This window comes from Amaranthus tricolor, chromosome 7 (assembly GCF_026212465.1).
Source record: "Amaranthus tricolor cultivar Red isolate AtriRed21 chromosome 7, ASM2621246v1, whole genome shotgun sequence".
In the NCBI taxonomy this organism is placed as follows: Eukaryota; Viridiplantae; Streptophyta; class Magnoliopsida; order Caryophyllales; family Amaranthaceae; genus Amaranthus; species Amaranthus tricolor.
In genome coordinates, this window is record NC_080053.1 from 17,474,793 (window position 1) to 17,494,636 (window position 19,844).

Genomic DNA, 19,844 nt, shown 5'->3' on the forward strand with positions numbered 1-19,844 from the left:
GCCTCAGGAAACAACTTTAATATTACCGGAAAATATTTTTAATTATAAAAATTCAAATGTTTTTTAGTTACATTATATATAGATCCTATTAGTCTCCATAATAGTCATAATATTATAAATCAAAGCTTCCACATATAAAACACTAATTATCTCCCTGTTGATAATTTAACAATACAATAAAATAGGGAGTTTATAAACACTTGATTATAGACACTTGAGCAAGTGTCAAAAAACGGAGATTATAAGTGGGAATGTAAAGAGGTAAAAAGCGTCGAAAAACTTGAAAAGAAAAAAAGTAAAGTAAATTCAATTCAGCGGGAGTAACCGCGCCTTAATCTAATTTCCCTAAAACCCAAAAATGGAAACCGCCTCCCTCACTCAGAACACATTTTACTCGACTCTCTCTCCAAATTAAACCCTAACCCTCAACTTCTTCTCTAATCCCTACATCATTGTCTCAAATCAGACGGAGGAAACAAGCGACACAAATTGCATTCTTCGTTCAGTGTTTGCAATTCTAAAATCAGGTATTTTCAATTCAACTTTTAATTTTGTGTTTGTAATTATACAATTCCTGTTCAACTATTACCAAACTTTTAATCTAGTGTTTGCAATTAAAATATGCTATTACCAAACTTTTGATTTTGTGTTTGCCATTACCAAACTGTTCGACAATTTTCCATTGAAATTGTTTTTGTTTTTTTATTTTGTGTTTGCAATTAAAAAATGCAATTATCAAACTTTTTTTATTTTGTGTTTAAAACTGGAACATCTACTTGGCTTTTGTAATTGCAATGCAAAAATTGTCATATATGATGTCATTTTAATTTTGTATGTTGTAAAATTGTGATTCAAGTTAAAGTTAGTCATATATGATTTCATTTTACTTGATGGTTTTAAAATTTTGTTTTCTTTCACAATTATTATTTTAAAATTAGAGTGAACTTGGGGTTGTGTCTAGGGATGACAATTCCTTCCGAATCCGATCCGATCCAATCCAAGGATTCAAGTCCGAGGGAAAAGTTAGCCGACTCAGACTTTACGATCAGAGTCCGAGTTAGAGACGGATCGGAGTTGGTCCTTATTAAAAATTTGACACCCTGATCCCGAAAGAAATTCGACTTTGAATTTGACTTTTACACCAATATTTTGTTTCCTTTAAAACTCTAGACGTGACTAATTCAAGCTCTCTCTCATACTAATTGTAATTTTCAATTTTGAAAAACTACTTGTTATTTTTATTTAGATTAATCAATCAGTATACGACAAATCAGATCAAGAGAAATAAAGTACGTCAAATCAAAATGCAAGAAAATTTTGTTAAATTGTAATAGTAGGACTATTTCTCTTGTTAAATTTGAATTAAAAGTACATATTTTTTTTTGTTAAATTGTATTTGGAAAATATATTTTGTTAATTTTGTATGCTTTAAAATTATTAGTATAATATCACGATACTGTTTGATAATAATTCGACTCCGCATTTGACTCTGTTGGAGGTCCGAGAGTCCGAGTCGGGCAAACTTGGAGTATGCATAATCCGACTCCGAGTGGAGGTGGACTGAAAAAAAAAGTTCAACTATTATTCATAGCAAAATCGGAGTACGTATAATCCGAGTCGAATCCGACCCATTGCCATCCCTAGTCGGTGTTCATGGTATAGTCATTGTAGGAAATATCGTGTTTTTGATTAAGGTTTGTAGGGCATTGGATTTTTTTTAATTTCTTTCAATTGACTTGTGTTTTTGTATGCTATGTGTGTCTTTTCATTTTCGTAATACTATTTGGTTTGTCGTTTCCATTATCATGTGCTATCATGTAAAGCTATCGCAGTGCTGCTATGGCACTACATTGTTGTTGTTGTTGTATCGTAAAATGTTGTGTGCTATTTCTTCGTTTATTTTCAATGTCATATGTCTAGTTGCTTTTATAACTTCTATCATCTTATATTATTTCATGATTGAGATTTTTATTATTAATTTGTGTTAGTTTAATGTGAAATACGTTTAGCGTCATATATAGACCTTTATCACAATAACAAAATATTGAGTATTTAGACATACGTATCTAGAACTTTAGTCGTGAAAGTTTTCACATCACATTTGTGTTAATTTTTCTTATAAAAATAGTTTTATCTCATAGGATAAGATGTCTCAAAACATTGATAAGAGTTGGATATATAAATCAAGAAATACTGAGGCTTATATTAAGGGTGTTAGTGCTTTATGAAATTTGCAAAGAAAGGGGCACAAAATGGGAAAATACGATGCCCATGTAGTAAGTGTCAAGCTAATAGAAATAAATTCTTACCATTGGAGGAGGTTGAGAGACACATTTTGTTTAAAGAATTTTATAAGGAATAAAAGGATTGGACATTTAATGGATCTACGACTCTTGTGGATATTGTGTTTAATCAAGGGCTTCCTATTAAAGTTTCTAATGAATATGATATCATAGGTCAAGATGATATGTCGGGGTTACCTCGAGATGCTTTAGGGTTGAATACTCCTTTTGTTTCCGAGTTAGCTAGTGAACACCATGATGAGCAGGCAACCGATGAGACAATAGAAGAACCTATTGCTGATGTCAAATTTATCATTGATGTCGCGTGCTGCTTCTACCCGGAGATTCCTATAGTCGAATTTGTCGTGGCTGCAGCTGTCGAATTTTCTCGTGGCTGTTGATGCTGCCCGGAGATTGCTGTCATCAGTATTGCCGCGTGCTGCGCTTGCTGTGTCGAGATTGCAGCTGTTAGAACAGTCGTGTGATGCGCCTGCTGTGTTGCGATGGCTGTTGTTGCCGTTGTCATGTGTTGCCGCCTGCTGCTGTCATTGCTGCACCCCCTGCTGTCATCGTTGCGCCTGCATCCGACTTTAAATATGCATGGTTATGAAACTGTGCTACTCATTGCTCTATGGTCTCTCCCTCTAATGCACCCGATCACAAAAGTTACTCTGAATTTGGCTTATGTGACCTACAAAATGATTTTAAAAGCTAATACCTAGATTAAAATCAATGTGCAACTTTAATATAAATGTGATGCATTCAAAGATAAACAAGCAATCACAAAGGAGGTACAATGGATGGTCCGCATTACATGATTTCTATCCGTTAACATATCATGCTTCTCATGCTTATAACATTTCCAAATCCCAGATAAAGTATTCGAGGAATCACACACTTTATTTATTGGTGAACTTTTGCCGTTGACCGAATGCTTCAATACTTAGTCAATAGTATTCATGCTTATGAAAATAGTGTTGTAACTTTATTTTACTTGAAATTGTGTTGATATTTTATTTGCTAATTCTTTTGCAGACTTTAAAGTGACATGGTTATGCAAAAGAGAGATCAATTGAAAGGGCATCATTTTTTTATGGTTGAAGCTTAACAACTATAATACAAATTTTGCTTTATTGGCTAACAATTAGCATTTGTATTCCCTCTTGTTTCCTTGTAATTTTTAAATAACAAATATTATGGATTTGATTTTGAACATATCATTGTAATTATTTTCACAAGGTTTATGAAAGATATATGTAGAGGAAGTGTAATATTTTGAACATATGGAACTCTTGGTTGTATTATATAGAATTGTACACATAACTCTTGAGTTTTAAGGCATATGGGAGCAAGTATATTTGGGTCATATAATTGTATTATTTTTAATGGGACTTCTTAAACGCATTAAAGCGTCTAAAAACCCTTGTATTATTTTAGTCCATTAAGCCATTTAAACCCTTAAAGATGCTTTAATGCATATAAAAACTTATTGTATTTCAACGCCATAAAGCGTCTAAAGCCCTTTTAAACGAATAAAAGCGACTAGATCTTCTTTATTTTTTCAACACTAGAAAATCGTCGATAAACCTTTTAGACACTTTTATGCGTCTAAATACAAAAGCTAAAATGTTGTTTTGATAAGGCGTAAAACACATTGTAGACATGTTTAGGTGCCGATAAACAACATAATTTATACACAATAACACGTCTGAAATATAGCGTCTAAAAAGATTATTAAAAGTAAATTTTTTGACGCTTGTCTATTAGCTGCATTTTATCATATTTTATCACCATTGTTCTGTTCAATTATGTTGGAATTTGATCCAGCTATGCTTGTTTTATTTGGGATTTTACGCTTGGATTGGTGTTTTGTTGTTTTATAGCATTTCAGGTAAAACTCATCAAACCGAGCACAAATCAAGTACTTTTGACACATACGCTGCTCACCCAACTCCGAAATCTCAAGGGAGCAAGGCCTCAATGAGCAAAGTCAAGAAAAAAAAAGCCAAAACAAGAGCCAAAGTAGGCCATTTTAAACCACTCAAACAAACTGGCTCGAGCCAAACTAGCTCGAGCAGCACTATACCTGCACTTAAGATCAGAAGTTGATCAAAGCCCTCCTAAAGGTCGCTCGACCAAGTCGAGCGGAGTGGCTCGGGTTGAGCGAGCTGCAATTACACTTCCAGTACCTTGTGTTAATTAGCAGGCTGCAACCCAAGGGTAGCTCGACCTGGTCGAGCGAGATGGCTTCGGTCAAGCGAAGCTGGTTTCAACTTCTGTTCAAATTTTAAAGCTTCTGATGTAGTACCTGATGGTGGCTCGATCAGGTTGAGCGAGTTGGCTCGGGTCAAGCGAAATGGGCAGCCAGCAGCTTTTAGGATCTTTTTAAATATCATTTGAGGTCCAATCCGATTTTTTTCATCCGTTGCTGCTGCCAAAACTGCATAGCCACCCTACCCTATCAATTAGGGGTAGGATCTCCCTCCTACAACCTAGGGGTGGTGAAGCAATCATGAAACCACTACCCCCACTTGCTTTGTGAAGTCTATAAATAAAGAAGAAGAAGATGGAGCTCATTCATTTAGATTTTACCCTTCAATTTGAGTGACTCTTATGTATTCTTCATAGTTTAGCTTTCATTTCAATTAGAACTTAGTGTGTAGTGTAGTTTCTCCTTCAATTCAATCAAGAACTTTCAATTTCAATTTCAAATTCAATCCTTTATTATAGCATTTTGCAAATTGAATTCTTCATCCATTGATGTATTATTATTGAAGCTATAGGAAGGTATTATTTTGAATCATCAACAATCATCTTAATCCTCAGATTGAATCCAAAAAAGTAATCTCTATCTTTTGCCTATATTGCTTTCAATTTAATTTCACGTAGTTTCTTTTTAATTGATTGTTTTAAGTTTCATATATTCATGTTTCATATAGTTCTTAAACCTATATTGCATTCATCTTTTTAGATTATTCTAGTTTAATACATTCATCTATGATTCTTGCCTTTTTTGTAAATTTCAGTTTCAATATGAGTATGAGTAAGTAGTTCAGACCGACCGCAGGGACATATCTTATTTAAAAGAAAGTTAGCAACCGTTGGGTTGTAGAACCGAGACCGTGCTACTAAACGGGCTGACTGGGCTGGCTACTCTCTGTGCTCGCCCTTCCCAGCTGCTATAGGAAGAAAGCAAGGCGACTACTCTCTTATTGCTCTTATATAGAAATAGGTCGATTCCGTGAAAATTGCTTCACCCAGAGGTAAAGGCATTGACAAATTATCACCATGGGGAGTTTCCTTCAACTAGTTATTATACCTATGAAGCTACAAATATGAATAGTGTATAAGAATCTAAAAACTCCCTATTTTGTTATTGTGTAATTCTTCAACCTTGCATTTATTTAAAGTAATTTCTTTCAAATTCTATCCAGATTTCTGCAAACCACCACCGCAAGATGGCATCCATTAACTCTTTCCCACCAATTTTGTGTATCAGCACTAGCCACCCAGCAATAGTAACACACACTTCTCAAGTACTCGATATATATTAGAATAATTATACACCGTTCTGATCATTATTATCGTCTCATTTAGTTTTTGAACAATATTCAATAATCACTCTTAATATGTGTTTTGTTCTTAATTTATAAGTTAAAATATAATCAAGTGGGATCTTGTTTGATTCGTCATATCAAATTTTTTGTAATTTTACACAAGTATAATTATTTAAGATTAAAATAGTACATTGACAAATGTGTCAAAACCAAATAAAACAATAATAGTGAATAAGAGGGAGTGATATTCTTAAGCACTCAACACGGGATAGGTCCAAACATTGGTATCAATAATATCCAATCGCATATAAGCAGTGTTCATAGAACAAAGAAAAAATTTAACATATTTTCCAAGAATACAAGGACAAAACAAAGAATCCTCAAATTTATTAAAGTGTAAACAAATCAACAATAAAACTATAAACAACAATAAGTAAACAAATCAAAAGTTAAACGTGGTTCACAATGAAGGAGATAAGTATCCTAAGAATTAAAGTGTAACAACTAAAATATAAATAGAATAAATTACAAAAATTAAAACATTTAAATATTTTTGATGATCATAGTGTTTTCCAAAAAACAACCTTCGAACAGTACATTAACTAAATTAGTTTACAGTTACCACAATCGGATCTTATGAGGTACATATATAAGTTATCGATTAAATAAAACAGTATCTATTGCTTAAGTTGCTTTTTGGACTATTTAGTGTAGGAGTTATTAGTATGATTTCATGAGGTGTTTTAATTGAGAATCAAAACACAAATTTAATCATAGTGCTTATTACATGTATATGTTGCATGTAATGAGCAAATGAAAGGTTGATGCATTTGTGTATAAATAGATGCAATTTGTTCATCGTTTTTCATAAGCTTATGTGCTATGTCTCTCTACGTTTCTCATTGTAAAAAGTAATAAGAATATTAACTTTTCTTATTCCGTACAAGCATATGTGAAGATCCAATGGTGCTACAAGAGTATGACTCTTTTATTTATTATATATGTATTACCATATGCATATGATTTTTCTTTAAATGTAAAGAGAAGGTTTCATGCAATTTCGCTTTATGCATCAAAAATACTACATTGGTATTAGAGCTTCTTGCATATTCTAATATTAAAATATGTCCATTTTACTATTTTTATTTTAACTAAGAGAGTTTAAAATGTGAATGATAATTACATAACTAAAATAAGATTTTAATTAGTTTGGATTTAAATTAAGAAAAATTATCGTGAATAATATAATTTTTTATTAATTTCCCTACAATAATACCAACTTTTGATAACCATGAATAATGCCAACTTAGGATTTTTTTTTTTTTAGAATAATACTAACTTTAGTTTATTAACTAATTTACCAAATTTTTATGTCATGTAATCTCTTATAATTTGATTTTTAACATGTTAGGTATATTTAAGGGAAACACCCCCTTAAGTTGGTCTTATTCATGGTTAATCAAAAGTTGGTATTATTATTGGAAAATAAGCAAAAGATAGTATTATTTTTGATAATTTTTCCTTTAATTATATACAATGAAAATTGGATTTTAATTGCCATAAGTACTCATTATTTTAAAGTTTATGATAATATAAATAATACTCCTATAGAGATATTTTATAATATATGATATTATGAATTGCATAAAATAACAAATATTGCCTAAATATAAAAATAAAGATTTAACATTTGTGTATTAGGTATTTTGTTGTAAATTAAATACAATATACATATCGTTGGTTTGTTATTTTTATTTTGTAAGTTTTATTTTATATTAAGTTTTGAAAATTGTGTGTACTATTCAAGAAGACAAGATATAAGATGATCAAGAAGTAGAGATTTATGGTGCCTCAAAGACCGATCCTGAAAGATTAGTTTTAGGGTTTTAGGGGCCATAGTAGGATCACATTTATCATGTACATTTTATTATTTGCTTTTAATACTTTGCTATATTTATATTGTTTATTTATTTGCATATCCTTTTTAAAAAATGAACATAAAATATGGGTCCCTAAATAATAATGAGTTATACTTTACCAATTAGTGATAGGTTCTTCCCAAGCAGAGTGTTTTTAATTGGTTCAGGTTAAATAGAGTAAATTTCGAAAATTTACTTGTTTACTTTGGTTAAGCTCACCAAAATCATAAAGGATTTTAGGTTTTGAAGCAAAGGGATAGGATTTATATTAAGAGTTATCACCTATAAACCTAGAACTAACAAGGGTTATAATTACTAAAAGAGTCTAATTACCTTGATAAATAATATTAAGAATAGGCCTCAAGTCCGCTTACGATTATTTTAAATAGCATATTGAAATCACTTAATTCATAAGGGAACATTTAAAAATGAATATAATGTTTTATGGCTTTCATTAATTTTTAAATTATTAAGAATAACTTAAAAGCTATATTTTGATAAACACAAAGAATTTTGCATACTTTTATATTGTTTATATTATGTTTAGTAACAACAACAACAATACTTGACACATCAACTTACGTTCAATCCTTGAGAAGGATAAATAAACTGGAAAGTTTTCTTAATTGGAAACGAAACTTAACAATCATTCTAACGTTCGCAGGAAGGGAGGATATTCTCGAAATCCCTATCCCAACCCTAACAACTACCTCTACGGATGTGGAAAAGAGAAACTCATAAAACTATCTCTGATAAATCGGTAATTTTAAGTTACCTTATGTTAGAATCCAAGGACTCAATCCTTCAAAAGAGGTTTGATAAAATGGATGCTTATATTTTCATCCAGCAATTGAAAACCATGTTTCGATTGCAAGCTAGAGTTGATAGGTATAAAACTCATAAGGCTATTCTTGAGTAGTATGAGTTAGAGGCGGAGAAGCTAGTGGGTGAACATGCCTTCAAGATAATTGATTCATTTTGTGTTTATTTCCTGAGTTTAAATTGATTCTTTTTCTCTGATTTCGCTTCGGTTATGTGCCCCCCTCCCCTATCTATTTAACCCTTTGCTTTTAGTTTCTTTTGTTGCATGCAAACTAGACGACAGGGACACGAACTAGTACCTTTTGACCCTGACATCGAAGCAACAACAAGAAGACTCAACTCTAGGCAAAGAAGGCGAAGAAACAAGAGAAGGGAAGATTTAACAATGGCTGAAACACCAGAGAAACCCCTCCTGGATTACATCACTCCCGATGCTAGCATTGTCACTACTAGCATTGTGAGGCCAGAGATTTCTGGGAACCAGTATGAGATCCAGTCAGCATTCTTCAACTAGATCATTCAGGACCAATTTCATGGTATTGAGAATGAGAGCCCAACCGACCACATTAATCTGTTGATCGACAAGTGCATGACACACAAGTACAACAACATCACTTCTGATCAATTAATGTTGATAGCTTTCCCTTTTTCTCTTGCGGGGGCGGCAAAGCAGTGGCTTCATGGGGAAGAACCCAACTCCATTGCTACTTGGGAGGCTCTGAAAAAGGCATTCTTGCATCGATACCACCCACCCGGAAAAACTTTAAAGTACCGAAATGAGATCTCTACTTTCAAGCAAAAAGATGGGGAATCACTCTATGATGCATGGGAGAGATTTAAAAGTCTAATCAGAAAGTGCCCACATCATGGATTACCAGATTGGATGGTTATTGAGACAGTCTACAATGCTTTGAGGCATGAGATCCAAACTTCTTTGGATGCTGCTGTTGGGGGTAACTTCATGATGAAAACACTAACCCAGGCCAAGAAAATTCTTGATGACATGGCCTCAAATTACCACTGGCGCGAACAATCAACTCCAAAGTGAGGTAGTAGGTATGAAGTGGATGCTATTGCTGCTTTGACTAATAATGTGCAGGCTTTGACAAGGAAGGTTGAGCAATTGGATGTGGCTGCAGTAAATAAAGTCTGTGGTGCTTGTGGCTTAAATGGACATTCTAGTGTTGATTGCCAACTTCAAGTCGAAGGGGTTGCTGCTGTGGAACAAGTCAACGCCATCTAAAATCATAATGTCAGACAACAATACAACCCCTATTCCAACACCTACAACCCAGGATGGAAGGATCATCCAAATTTTTCCTACAGAAACAACAATGCCTAGAATCCCTCATCCTCGTACAACATACCATCGGGTTTCCAACAAAGACCTCTCCCTTCCAACCTCAACAACAACATCCACCGAAGTCCAACCTTGAGAGCTTGATGGAGAATTTTATTGCTACCCAAAGCAAGCAAAATGAACACTTCAGCACCTCCATTAATCAGATTTTGGCCCACAACAAAATGATCGATACTCAGATGGCTCAAATGGCACATCAATTGAGTAACTTGTCCATGCAAAAGGGGCAACTTCCAGAAAACACAGAAAAGAACCCAACCACATCTCCCCATCAGCAACTCAATGCAGTAACTACGAGGAGCGGTAGGACACCTCATGATCCAGCCCCTAAGGTAAAGAATTCACCTATTGTTGTTCCAGATTCAGGAACTAATTGATGATGTTTCTGAAGAAAAGAAGGATGAGCCAGTCAATTCAGACAAGCCCACAATTGCCTGTCGAACTTACACACCACCAGTGTCATTTCCTTCTAGATTGGCACATGCGAAGCTTGAGCATAAAAATGGAAAATTCCTTCAAGTTTTGAGCAAGCTACAGATCAACATCCCCTTCTTAGAAGCCATTAAGGAAATGCCCTCTTATGCTAAATTCCTCAAGGACATCATTTCCAACAAATGCAAGCTAGAGGAGAGTGTGATGGAAACTTTGAATGGGAAATGTAGCGTTATTTTGGAGTGCAAGGTTCTTAAGAAACAAGTTGATCCTGGTAGTTTTACTATCTCACTAAAGTTGGGGAAATATGTGTCTGCTGTAGCCCTTGCTGATTTAGGGGCTAGTGTGAGTGTGATGCCGTTGACAATATGCAAAAAGATCAATGGTGAGATGAAAGCCACTCGGATGTCCATACAATTAGCCGATCGATCTGTTAGATACCCAGTTGCTATTCTTGAGGATTTCTCCGTCCAAGTTGGTAATTACTTCGTACCTTGCGATTTCGTCATCATGGATATGAAAGAGGATACCCGCATTCCGGTGATTTTGGGTCGTGATTTTTTAAGGACTACAGCAACCATTTTTGATGTGAAGAATGGGAAGTTATCACTTGAGATTTTGGGAGAACAACTGCATTTCCATCTCCCCTCATCCATGGCACATCCTGCCATTGGGGAGACTGTTTATCGGGTGGATGCGATAGTTGATGCTACTATAGAGAGGGAGTCCACACCCTCCATTGTTGATCCACTTTATGCAGCTATTGAGGGCAACTATGAGAAGGATAAGGCCGATGTGATTGAGATGGTCCAAGTTTTAGATGCCGCACCTACATTTGTTCCTGCAAAAGCTAAGTTTGAGGACATCCCACCTTGGAAGGTGTTCACCATTGAGGAACGAAAGGAGTGTGCCACACCTCCTCAGGTAGAATTAAAACCCCTTCCCCCTACTTTGAAGTATGTTTTTCTAGAGGATAATGACACTTACCTTGTTATTGTTAATGCTGAACTCAATGGCACTCAAATTGAGCGATTGCTCACAATTCTGAAAAAGTATAAGAGTGTTATTGGGTACACTATTGATGACATCAAGGGTATTAATCCCTCATTTTGCACTCATACGATTTTCCTTGAAGATGATCATACCTCTTATATAGAACCACAACGAAGACTTAATCCTAATATGAAGAAGGTAGTCAAGAAAGAGGTTCTTAAACTACTTGAAGCAGGAATAATATTCCCCATTTCAGATAGCAAGTGGGTGAGTCCTGTTCAAGTAGTTCCCAAAAAAGGAGGTATGACCGTTGTCAAGAATGACAAAGGAGAATTGATTTCCACTAGAACTGTCACAGGGTGGCGAATGTGTATTGACTATCGCAAGCTGAATAAAGCCACCCGAAAAGACCATTTCCCTCTCTCTTTCATTGATCAGATGTTGGAAAGAATGGCTAAGCATTCCTTTTTCTATTTAGATGGATATTCAGGTTTCTTTCAAATTCCCATCCATCTAAGTGATCAGGAAAAGACGACATTCACTTGTCCTTATTGCACCTTTGCGTATCACAGAATGCCATTTGGTCTTTGTAATGCGCCCGCCACATTTCAACGATGCATGATGGCAATTTTCTCAGATTTCATTAAAAATATCATGGAAGTGTTTATAGATGATTTCTCGGTTTACGGAACATCTTTTGATTTATGTTTGCGAAATTTGGAAAAGGTGTTAAGTAGATGTGAGGAAGTCCATCTGATATTAAACTGGGAAAAATGTCATTTTATGGTCCAATAAGGAATTGTTTTGGGTCATGTTATTTCCAATAGGGGTATTGAGGTCGATAAAGCAAAAATTGATGTGATTGAGCGATTACCACCCCCCACTTCTGTTAAAGGGATTCGTAGCTTCCTTGGGCATGCGGGTTTTTACCACCGCTTCATAAAGAATTTTTCTCAAATCACTCGTCCATTAACTAAGCTCTTGGCCAAAGATACCCCCTTTGTGTTTTCTGATGCTTGTGTTGAAGCTTTTAACAGGTTTAAACAAGTTTTGATTTCTGCACCAATCATCCAACCACCGGATTGGAACCTGCCGTTCGAGATAATGTGTGATGCAAGTGATTTTGCAGTTGGGGCAGTGTTGGGCCAAAGGAGAGACGGCAAACTCCATGCCATTTATTATGCCAGTAAGACACTTGATGCCGCCCAACTCAATTATGCTACCATTGAAAAAGAGTTGTTGGCGGTAGTGTTTGCAGTGGAGAAATTTCGATCCTACCTTCTTGGGTCGAAAGTGATTGTGCATACGGATCATGCAGCATTGAGGTCTTTGATGACTAAGAAAGATGCCAAACCTCGACTGATTCGTTGGGTATTACTACTTCATGAGTTCGATTTGGAAGTTAAGGATAAAAAGGGGGCCGAAAATGTAGTAGCTGATCATTTGTCTCGCCTTCTTCTTGAAGATGTTGATGACAGTCCTGCTATAGACGACTCATTTCCTGATGATCATATCTTTGCCATCTCACTTGGCAAAGCACCGTGGTACTCCGACATACCCAACTTTTTGGCTAACCAAATTCTACCTCATGATCTCACTTACCAGCAAAAGAAGAAATTTCTCCATGAAGCAAGGAAGCATTATTGTGATGACCCTAATCTGTATAAGCTTTGTGCTGATACAGTCATTAGGAGGTGTATTCCAGAAGATGAGGTAGCATCGGTGATTGCTCATTGTCATGATTTGCCTACAGGAGGCCATGCCGGTGCCACTAAGACTGCTGCAAAAATCCTTCACTGTGGTTTCTATTGGCCTACATTGTTCAAAGATGTTCATGAGTATGTGTAATCATGTGATCGTTGTCAGCGTACTGGAAACCTCACTAGGCGTTCTGAAATGCCTTTGAATAACATTCTTGAGGTGGAGTTGTTTGATGTTTGGGGTGTCGATTTTATAGGACCGTTTCCTTCTTCTTACGGGAACAAGTACATCTTGGTCGCCGTAGACTCTCCAAGTGGGTGGAAGCCATTGCCACCCCCACTAATGATACAAGAGTAGTAGCTCGGTTCTTCAAGAGAGTTATTTTCCCTCATTTTGGGACACCCCGTGTGTTGATTAGCGATGGAGGGTTACATTTTATAGAAGAGAAGTTCGAGTCTATGTTGAAAAAGTATGGTGTGCATCATCGTGTAGGTTTGTCATATCACCCCCAAACTAGTGGGCAAGTAGAGATCTCTAACCGTGAAATCAAGTCCATCCCAGAGAAAACGGTTGCAAGATCAAGGAAAGATTGGGCTAACAAGTTGGATGATGCTTTATGGGCGTACCGGACTGCTTTCAAGACTCCCATTGGTACCACCCCCTATAGATTGGTGTACGGAAAAGCTTGCCATCTCCCCGTTGAACTTGAGCATCGCGCTTATTGGGCTATCAAGGCCCTCAACTTTGGTTTGCATGCTTCGGGAGAGAATAGAATGTTACAACTTGCAGAGTTAGATGAGCTTTGCCTTGATGCGTACGAAAGTTCTAAGTTATACAAGGAGAGAACCAAGAGGTGGCATGACAAGCACATCCAAAGGCGTGAATTCAAGGAAGGAGAATTAGTCCTATTGTTCAACTCCCGTCTCAAGCTATTTCTGGGAAAACTCAAATCCAGGTGGTCTGGATCATTCCACGTCACCAAGGTCTTCCCCTATGGTTCTGTAGAAGTTTGGAGCGAGGGGAGCGGTACATTCAAGGTGAATGGGCAAAGGTTGAAACATTACCGAGCTGGAATACCCGTTCAAGGGAATCAGGTTTATAACCTTTCCCTTTCTTCTTCCTACTGAGTTGTTGAAGGAAGTCTAGCTATAGACTATAAATAAAGCGCTTCTAGGGAGGCAACCTAAGTTTATGTTGAAATGACATAGAACTGAAACCCGATCTGGTTTACATAAACCAGGTCGGGTCCAGAAAAAAAAATTAAAATAAAATAAAATAAAATAAATAAGAAATCTTCTGGAAAGGAAACCCGGTCGGGTTTTCCAGATACCCGGTCGGGTTTAGAGGGAAACCCGATCGGGTCTTCGAACAGCCGGTTTTTAAATTCCTTTTTCACTTCTCTTCTCCTCCATTTTCCCCCATAACCATTCTCCAAGCTTTCTCTCTCTAAATTTTCACCATCTTTCATCTCTTCAAAACTCCATCGAAATCCCACCATTCTCTTCCCCTTCCTCTCTTCTTCAACATCCATCCTTCAATTTTCACTCAAAACCCTAACATTTTCTCTCCTCCAAAAGGGCTCCATTTTCTTTCAAATTCAAGGATGTCAAAGAGGCAAAGGTCTACAACTCGTGGTGCATCATCTTCTCGCGGAGGAAGCCGTCAAACACCAATTCCTTCCGACCCGAAGTACCCCGATATCATCTTTCGAGATGAGCATCAACATAAAAAGTTTCTTCAGGTTAAGGTACGGCTTATTCTTCCCTCACATTTTTTCTGTCATGAATCTTTAAGAGAACTTGGAATTTACAATGCTATGTCAAATATGTGTGCTGCACTGAATTTCAATACTATGTTCAACGTGTATTATAATTCTCATCCTGCATTAGTTTATGAATTCTTAAGTTCTTGTGAGGAAGCAGTATTAAATGGTGTGTATGGCATGTCCTTCCGTCTGTTCAATGTTGATCGATTTTTGTCTTGTGCTGCACTTGGACAACTCTTTGGGCTAGATCCTGATTGGGGAATTTTGAAGGGTGCTTCGGGTCAATCTGCCTATGTAATTTGGAGAAAAATAACCGGAAAGCAGAAATTTGACCCAAAGCATCTAACAATTGCGAATGTGCAACATCCGGTGTTAAGAATTTTCCTGAAATTTCTATCTATAACTTCGTTTGCCCGGCATGATCATAGTGCATCTAGGTTAAATCATGTTGCATTTTTGGCTCACGCTCTTAGGAGTAACGCCGATCCTCACCATGCATTTCCTATGAAAATGGTGAAAAATTTGACCGGATTGAACTCAAGGCATTTTAAGTCAGAACTTTTAATTGGTGGTATTATCACTTGCATTGCTGTCCATTTTGGTTTTGTAGACTCTGTTGAGAGGCACCCTGATGCCTTGCTCACAACCGGCTTCCTCAAGCATGCTAACTATATTACGGACCAAACCGGTCCTTTTCTTTGGCATGCTGGGAGGAGAACAATTGTGTTGGCCTCTTAGGTTTTGATGATGACTTCACTTTTAATAAACAAACATGTTTTAGAGAGTGTTTTGTAGGTGAATATCCGATTTTGTTGAAATCGTTGATGAAGCCTATGACTTGGTTCGTGGAAGTTGTACGTGTCTTAGAATATCCAAGAAGTTAGATAAATGCTTAGGACGTTAAAGGTAGACAGACGGTCTACTGTTCCCAAAGTTGACAATCTGACTGAAGTTGTAGATGAAGACAGTATACTGTTCCCACGTCGCAGGTCTGAAGAAAAACATCGGCTGGAAAATTGCGAATTAATTATTTTCTGTTTTTAAGTTGATGTAACGGTTAAAAATTAAATTAATTGCTTAATTAATTAATAAATTGGTTGGAAAACTATTTTTAGGTTATCTAAAAATAGCCTAAGACTTATTCTTTTTAAGATTGAGATCTCCTATTATTTAGGATCTTGTGTTTTAATTCCTATGCTATTTTTAGCTTGAGGAAACCGTTTTCCTCTTTGAGTAAATGACAGCCGGACGTTTATTTTTTGGCAAGACCACTATCTTTTTCTTTTGAGAACGTGGAGGATAGTGGTAGGTGTGTCTAAGGTAACTGCTGGCTGTTCCCACTATAAATAGGAGGAACTTTGCTCAAACCGGGAGGAATCCAAGAGTGTCCATTAAGGGAGATCAATTAAGAAAAATATTTTCAGTTTTTAAATGCAATTAATTTATTATATTTTTCTTAAAGCAATTATTTAATTTTTATCCTCTTGAGAATTTGGCCTTGTAAGGGTATTTGTGTATTTTGTTGTAACTAGACTTAAGGGAAGTCTAGGGGAATAGAGAAGCTTCAATAGAAGCGTGAGAAGAGAAAGAGAAGGAGAAAGAGAAGAGAAAGAGAATTAGGCCTAGAGTAGAGAAGCTTCAAGTGAAGCAAATTGTTTTATGTGATTGTAATTGATTGCCTAAAACATAGTGAGAATTTTGAAATCCCGGGAGGTCGTGGTTTTTCCTTCTTATTAGGCCAACAAGGTTTCCACGTAAAATCTTTGTCTCCTTTTATCTTTTTCATTTTAAGTTTAAGTTTTATTTTATTATAATTTCGCAAAATTAGAGGCAAAAATCTTAAACTCAATACACAACAATTCACCCCCCCCCCCCCCCCCCCCCCCCCCTCTTGTTGCATTCGATTATCAATTTGCATTTCTACAATTGGTATCAGAACAGTGTTCCTCATTTAATCAGGAAACCCTGAGAGTAGTATCCTATTCCCTGGCAAGATGTTGAAGATGAACGAACGTATGGAAGAAGGGTACTCTACGCAAAGGCCACCCATGTTCGATGGGAAATTCTATACCTACTGGAAAAATAGGATGGAAATTTTCATAAAGGCCGAAAATTACCAAGTATGGAGAGTAATTGAAATAGGAGATTTTGAGGTGACGAACATCAACTCCAATAATGAATCAATTCCAAAACCGATCAATGAATATGAAAAGGAAGACTTTCATAAGATGGAGATGAACGCTCTTGCTATCAAGCTACTTCACTGTGGTCTCGGGCCAAATGAACATAATCGCATCATGGGTTGTAAAACGGCAAAGCAGATTTGGGACCTGCTGGAAGTTACCTATGGAGGCACCAGTGAAGTGAAGCGCTCCAAGATTGATCTACTAATGTCCAAATATGAAAGGTTCGTCATGGAACCTAGAGAGAACATTCAAGAGATGTTCACCAGGTTCACAAATATCACGAACGAATTAGTCTCTCTAGGTAAGATCATTCCCGTTGATGAACAAGTTAGGAAAGTACTTTGAAGTCTCCCTCAAGACGAACGCTGGAGAGCTAAGGTCACAGCCATCCAGGAATCAAAAGATTTCACCAAATTCAATTTGGAAGAGCTGGCCGGTTCCCTCATGACTCACGAGTTACATTTAGGAACAGCTGACAGTACCCGAAATAAAGGCTTGGCTCTAGCGGCAAATGATCATGAAGAATCAGAAACTAATGAGAAGGAGACTGCTATGTTAGTAAGAAAATTCAAAAAATTCTTCAGAAATAGCAGATATGGTAATCAAAGACATAACAAAGAAAGAGGAACTGCTAACACGAAGACAAATTTTGAATGCCATAAATGTGGAAACACTGCCCACTTCATCAAGGATTGCCCTCAATGGAAGAATGACAAGGGCAAGGGAAAGGCAAGAGAAGCTGGAAGACAACCCAAGAAAGGAAATTTCAAAACAGATTTTCGTAAAGCGATGATCGCAGCCTGGGTTGATACCGAAAGTGAGGCTGGAATAGAAGCTCCAGTAGAAGAAGAAACAGCAAATCTATGTCTCATGGCATCTCATCACAGCAAGGATGAAGAGTCCAAGGAAAAAGAGGTAATGTCTTCTAGCTCATTTCCTAAACACCTGGTTAAATTTAGTAAGAATAAGTTAATTAAGTTGCTCTTGGAAACACAAGAGAAATCAGATAAACAAAATACTAAGTGTCTCCAAATTAAGAAAGACCTCAACTCAAGTAAAGATCATGTTTCCTACTTAAATTCATTTAGGATCGATATGCAAAGCAGATTTTTTAACCTGCTGGATCAGAATGTTATTTTGAAAGAAACAATTGAAAAAATGAAGCAGGAATTTATTATTCTTAATGTGGAAATAAATCAATATAAATTACTAGGATTAAGAAGAGACGTAAATGATGTATCCACTCATATGCTTAGCACTGAATTTCAAAAGTTGAAATTAAAATTAGAATCCTGTGAAAAAGAAAATGAAAATCTGAAAAATAAATTGAACTTAAAAGGAGAAGGGAAAATCAATGAAGTTCCCAAATGGATTCTGAATGCTAAAACAAAGAGTAAAGAAGGCCTAGGCTACGTTAAGAATAATAGGAAGAAAAAAGTCTACATAGATCTCCCTAGTAGTAAAGTCTGTTCCTTTTGTGGCAAAACTGGACACCTGAAAAATCAATGTGTAAAAAGGGAACAGCATACCAAAGCAAATAAAAATTATGTCGAACGCATATGGATTAAGAAATGTGATTCAAGTATTATCGACAGGGAACCCAAGGATGACTGGGTTCCTGAACCTAACCATTAATTTGCTTTGCAGGTTCAAGTGAGGGGGAACAACTCATGGTATCTCGACAGTGGGTGTTCCAAGCACATGACGGGTGACAAATCTAGATTTCTCTCACTTGAAGCCTATGATGGGGGAACAGTAACCTTCGGTGACAATATGAAGGGTGAGATAATCGCCAAAGGAAAGGTTGGAAGGTCATGTTCTCATGCCATTGACAATGTTTTTTTAGTCGAGAATTCAAAACACAATCTGCTAAGTATTTCTCAATTTTGTGATAAAGGTAACTCTGTTAAGTTTACTTCTGAACGATGCATAATTTCTAGGAACGACACAGGAGATACTGTGCTAGAGGGAATCAGAAAAGGGAACACTTATGTAGTGGACCTGGACACTGTTCCCAAAACCAGTCTAACATGTTTAAGTGTCATAGAAGAAGACCCACTACTTTGGCATAAGCGTCTAGGTCATGCTAGTTTTACATTGATTAATACATTAAGATCAAAAGACCTAGTTAGAGGACTAACAGCTATAAAATTCCTTAAGGAAGAAATTTACGATCCTTGTGCCAACGGAAAACAAGTGAGGTCATCTTTTAAATCAAAGAATATGGTGACTACCGCTAGACCACTAGAATTAATTCATATGGATCTATGTGGACCAATAAGAATACAGAGCTGTAGCGGCAAAAAAATATGTATGTCATTGTTGATGATTATAGTAGATTCACTTGGACTTTGTTTTTAGTAAGCAAAGATGAACCCTTTGATGAATTTGTTTCCTTCGCAAACAAAATACAAAAATCTACCAATAATCAAATAATCCACATAAGGTCTGATCATGGAAAAGAATTTGAAAATTCAAATTTACTATGTATTGCAATGAACATGGAATTAATCACAATTTTTCCGCACCTAGAACACCCCAACAAAATGGTGTGGTAGAAAGGAAAAATAGAACTTTAGAAGAAATGGCCAGAACCATGTTGATTGCTAGCGGTTTACCTAGAAATTTTTGGGCTGAGGCCGTTAATACTGCTTGTTATATTATGAATCGTGTGTTAATAAGACCAATCTCTTCAAAAACACCCTATGAATTACTCAAAGGTGTTAAACCAAACATCTCTTATTTTCGTATATTTGGATGCAAATGTTTTGTATATGTTAATGGAAAACGAAGTATAGGCAAGTTTGATGAAAGAAGCGATGAAGCA

The 19,844-nt window shown here is 36.2% G+C and overlaps 1 protein-coding gene, 1 long non-coding RNA gene and 1 other non-coding gene across 3 annotated transcripts; 2 read left to right on the forward strand and 1 right to left on the reverse strand.

Moving 5' to 3' along the window:
* The first annotated feature begins 200 nt into the window (after positions 1–200).
* Positions 201–3,623, forward strand: LOC130817857 (uncharacterized). Its single transcript, XR_009043868.1, has 2 exons — positions 201–527; positions 2,457–3,623. It is a non-coding gene; the product is annotated as an uncharacterized LOC130817857 (long non-coding RNA).
* Positions 3,624–9,347: 5,724 nt separating this feature from the next.
* On the reverse strand, positions 9,348–9,453 carry LOC130819603 (small nucleolar RNA R71). The gene has a single exon (XR_009044642.1). It is a non-coding gene; the product is annotated as a small nucleolar RNA R71 (small nucleolar RNA).
* A 3,808-nt stretch (positions 9,454–13,261) lies between these two features.
* On the forward strand, positions 13,262–14,193 carry LOC130818563 (uncharacterized). The gene is made up of 2 exons (XM_057684728.1): positions 13,262–13,419; positions 13,485–14,193. Exons 1-2 carry the CDS (start codon positions 13,262–13,264, stop codon positions 14,191–14,193), a joined length of 867 nt encoding a protein of 288 aa, XP_057540711.1.
* Positions 14,194–19,844: the final 5,651 nt, after the last annotated feature.

Bases quoted from the DNA above. Each gene is read 5' to 3' on its own strand.
- LOC130818563 (XM_057684728.1), top strand. From the start codon at position 13,262: ATGCCTTTGAATAACATTCTTGAGGTGGAGTTGTTTGATGTTTGGGGT. The intron at 13,420-13,484 runs GTAGTAGCTCGG...TGTGTTGATTAG, and splicing joins CCCCCACTAATGATACAAGA to CGATGGAGGGTTACATTTTA.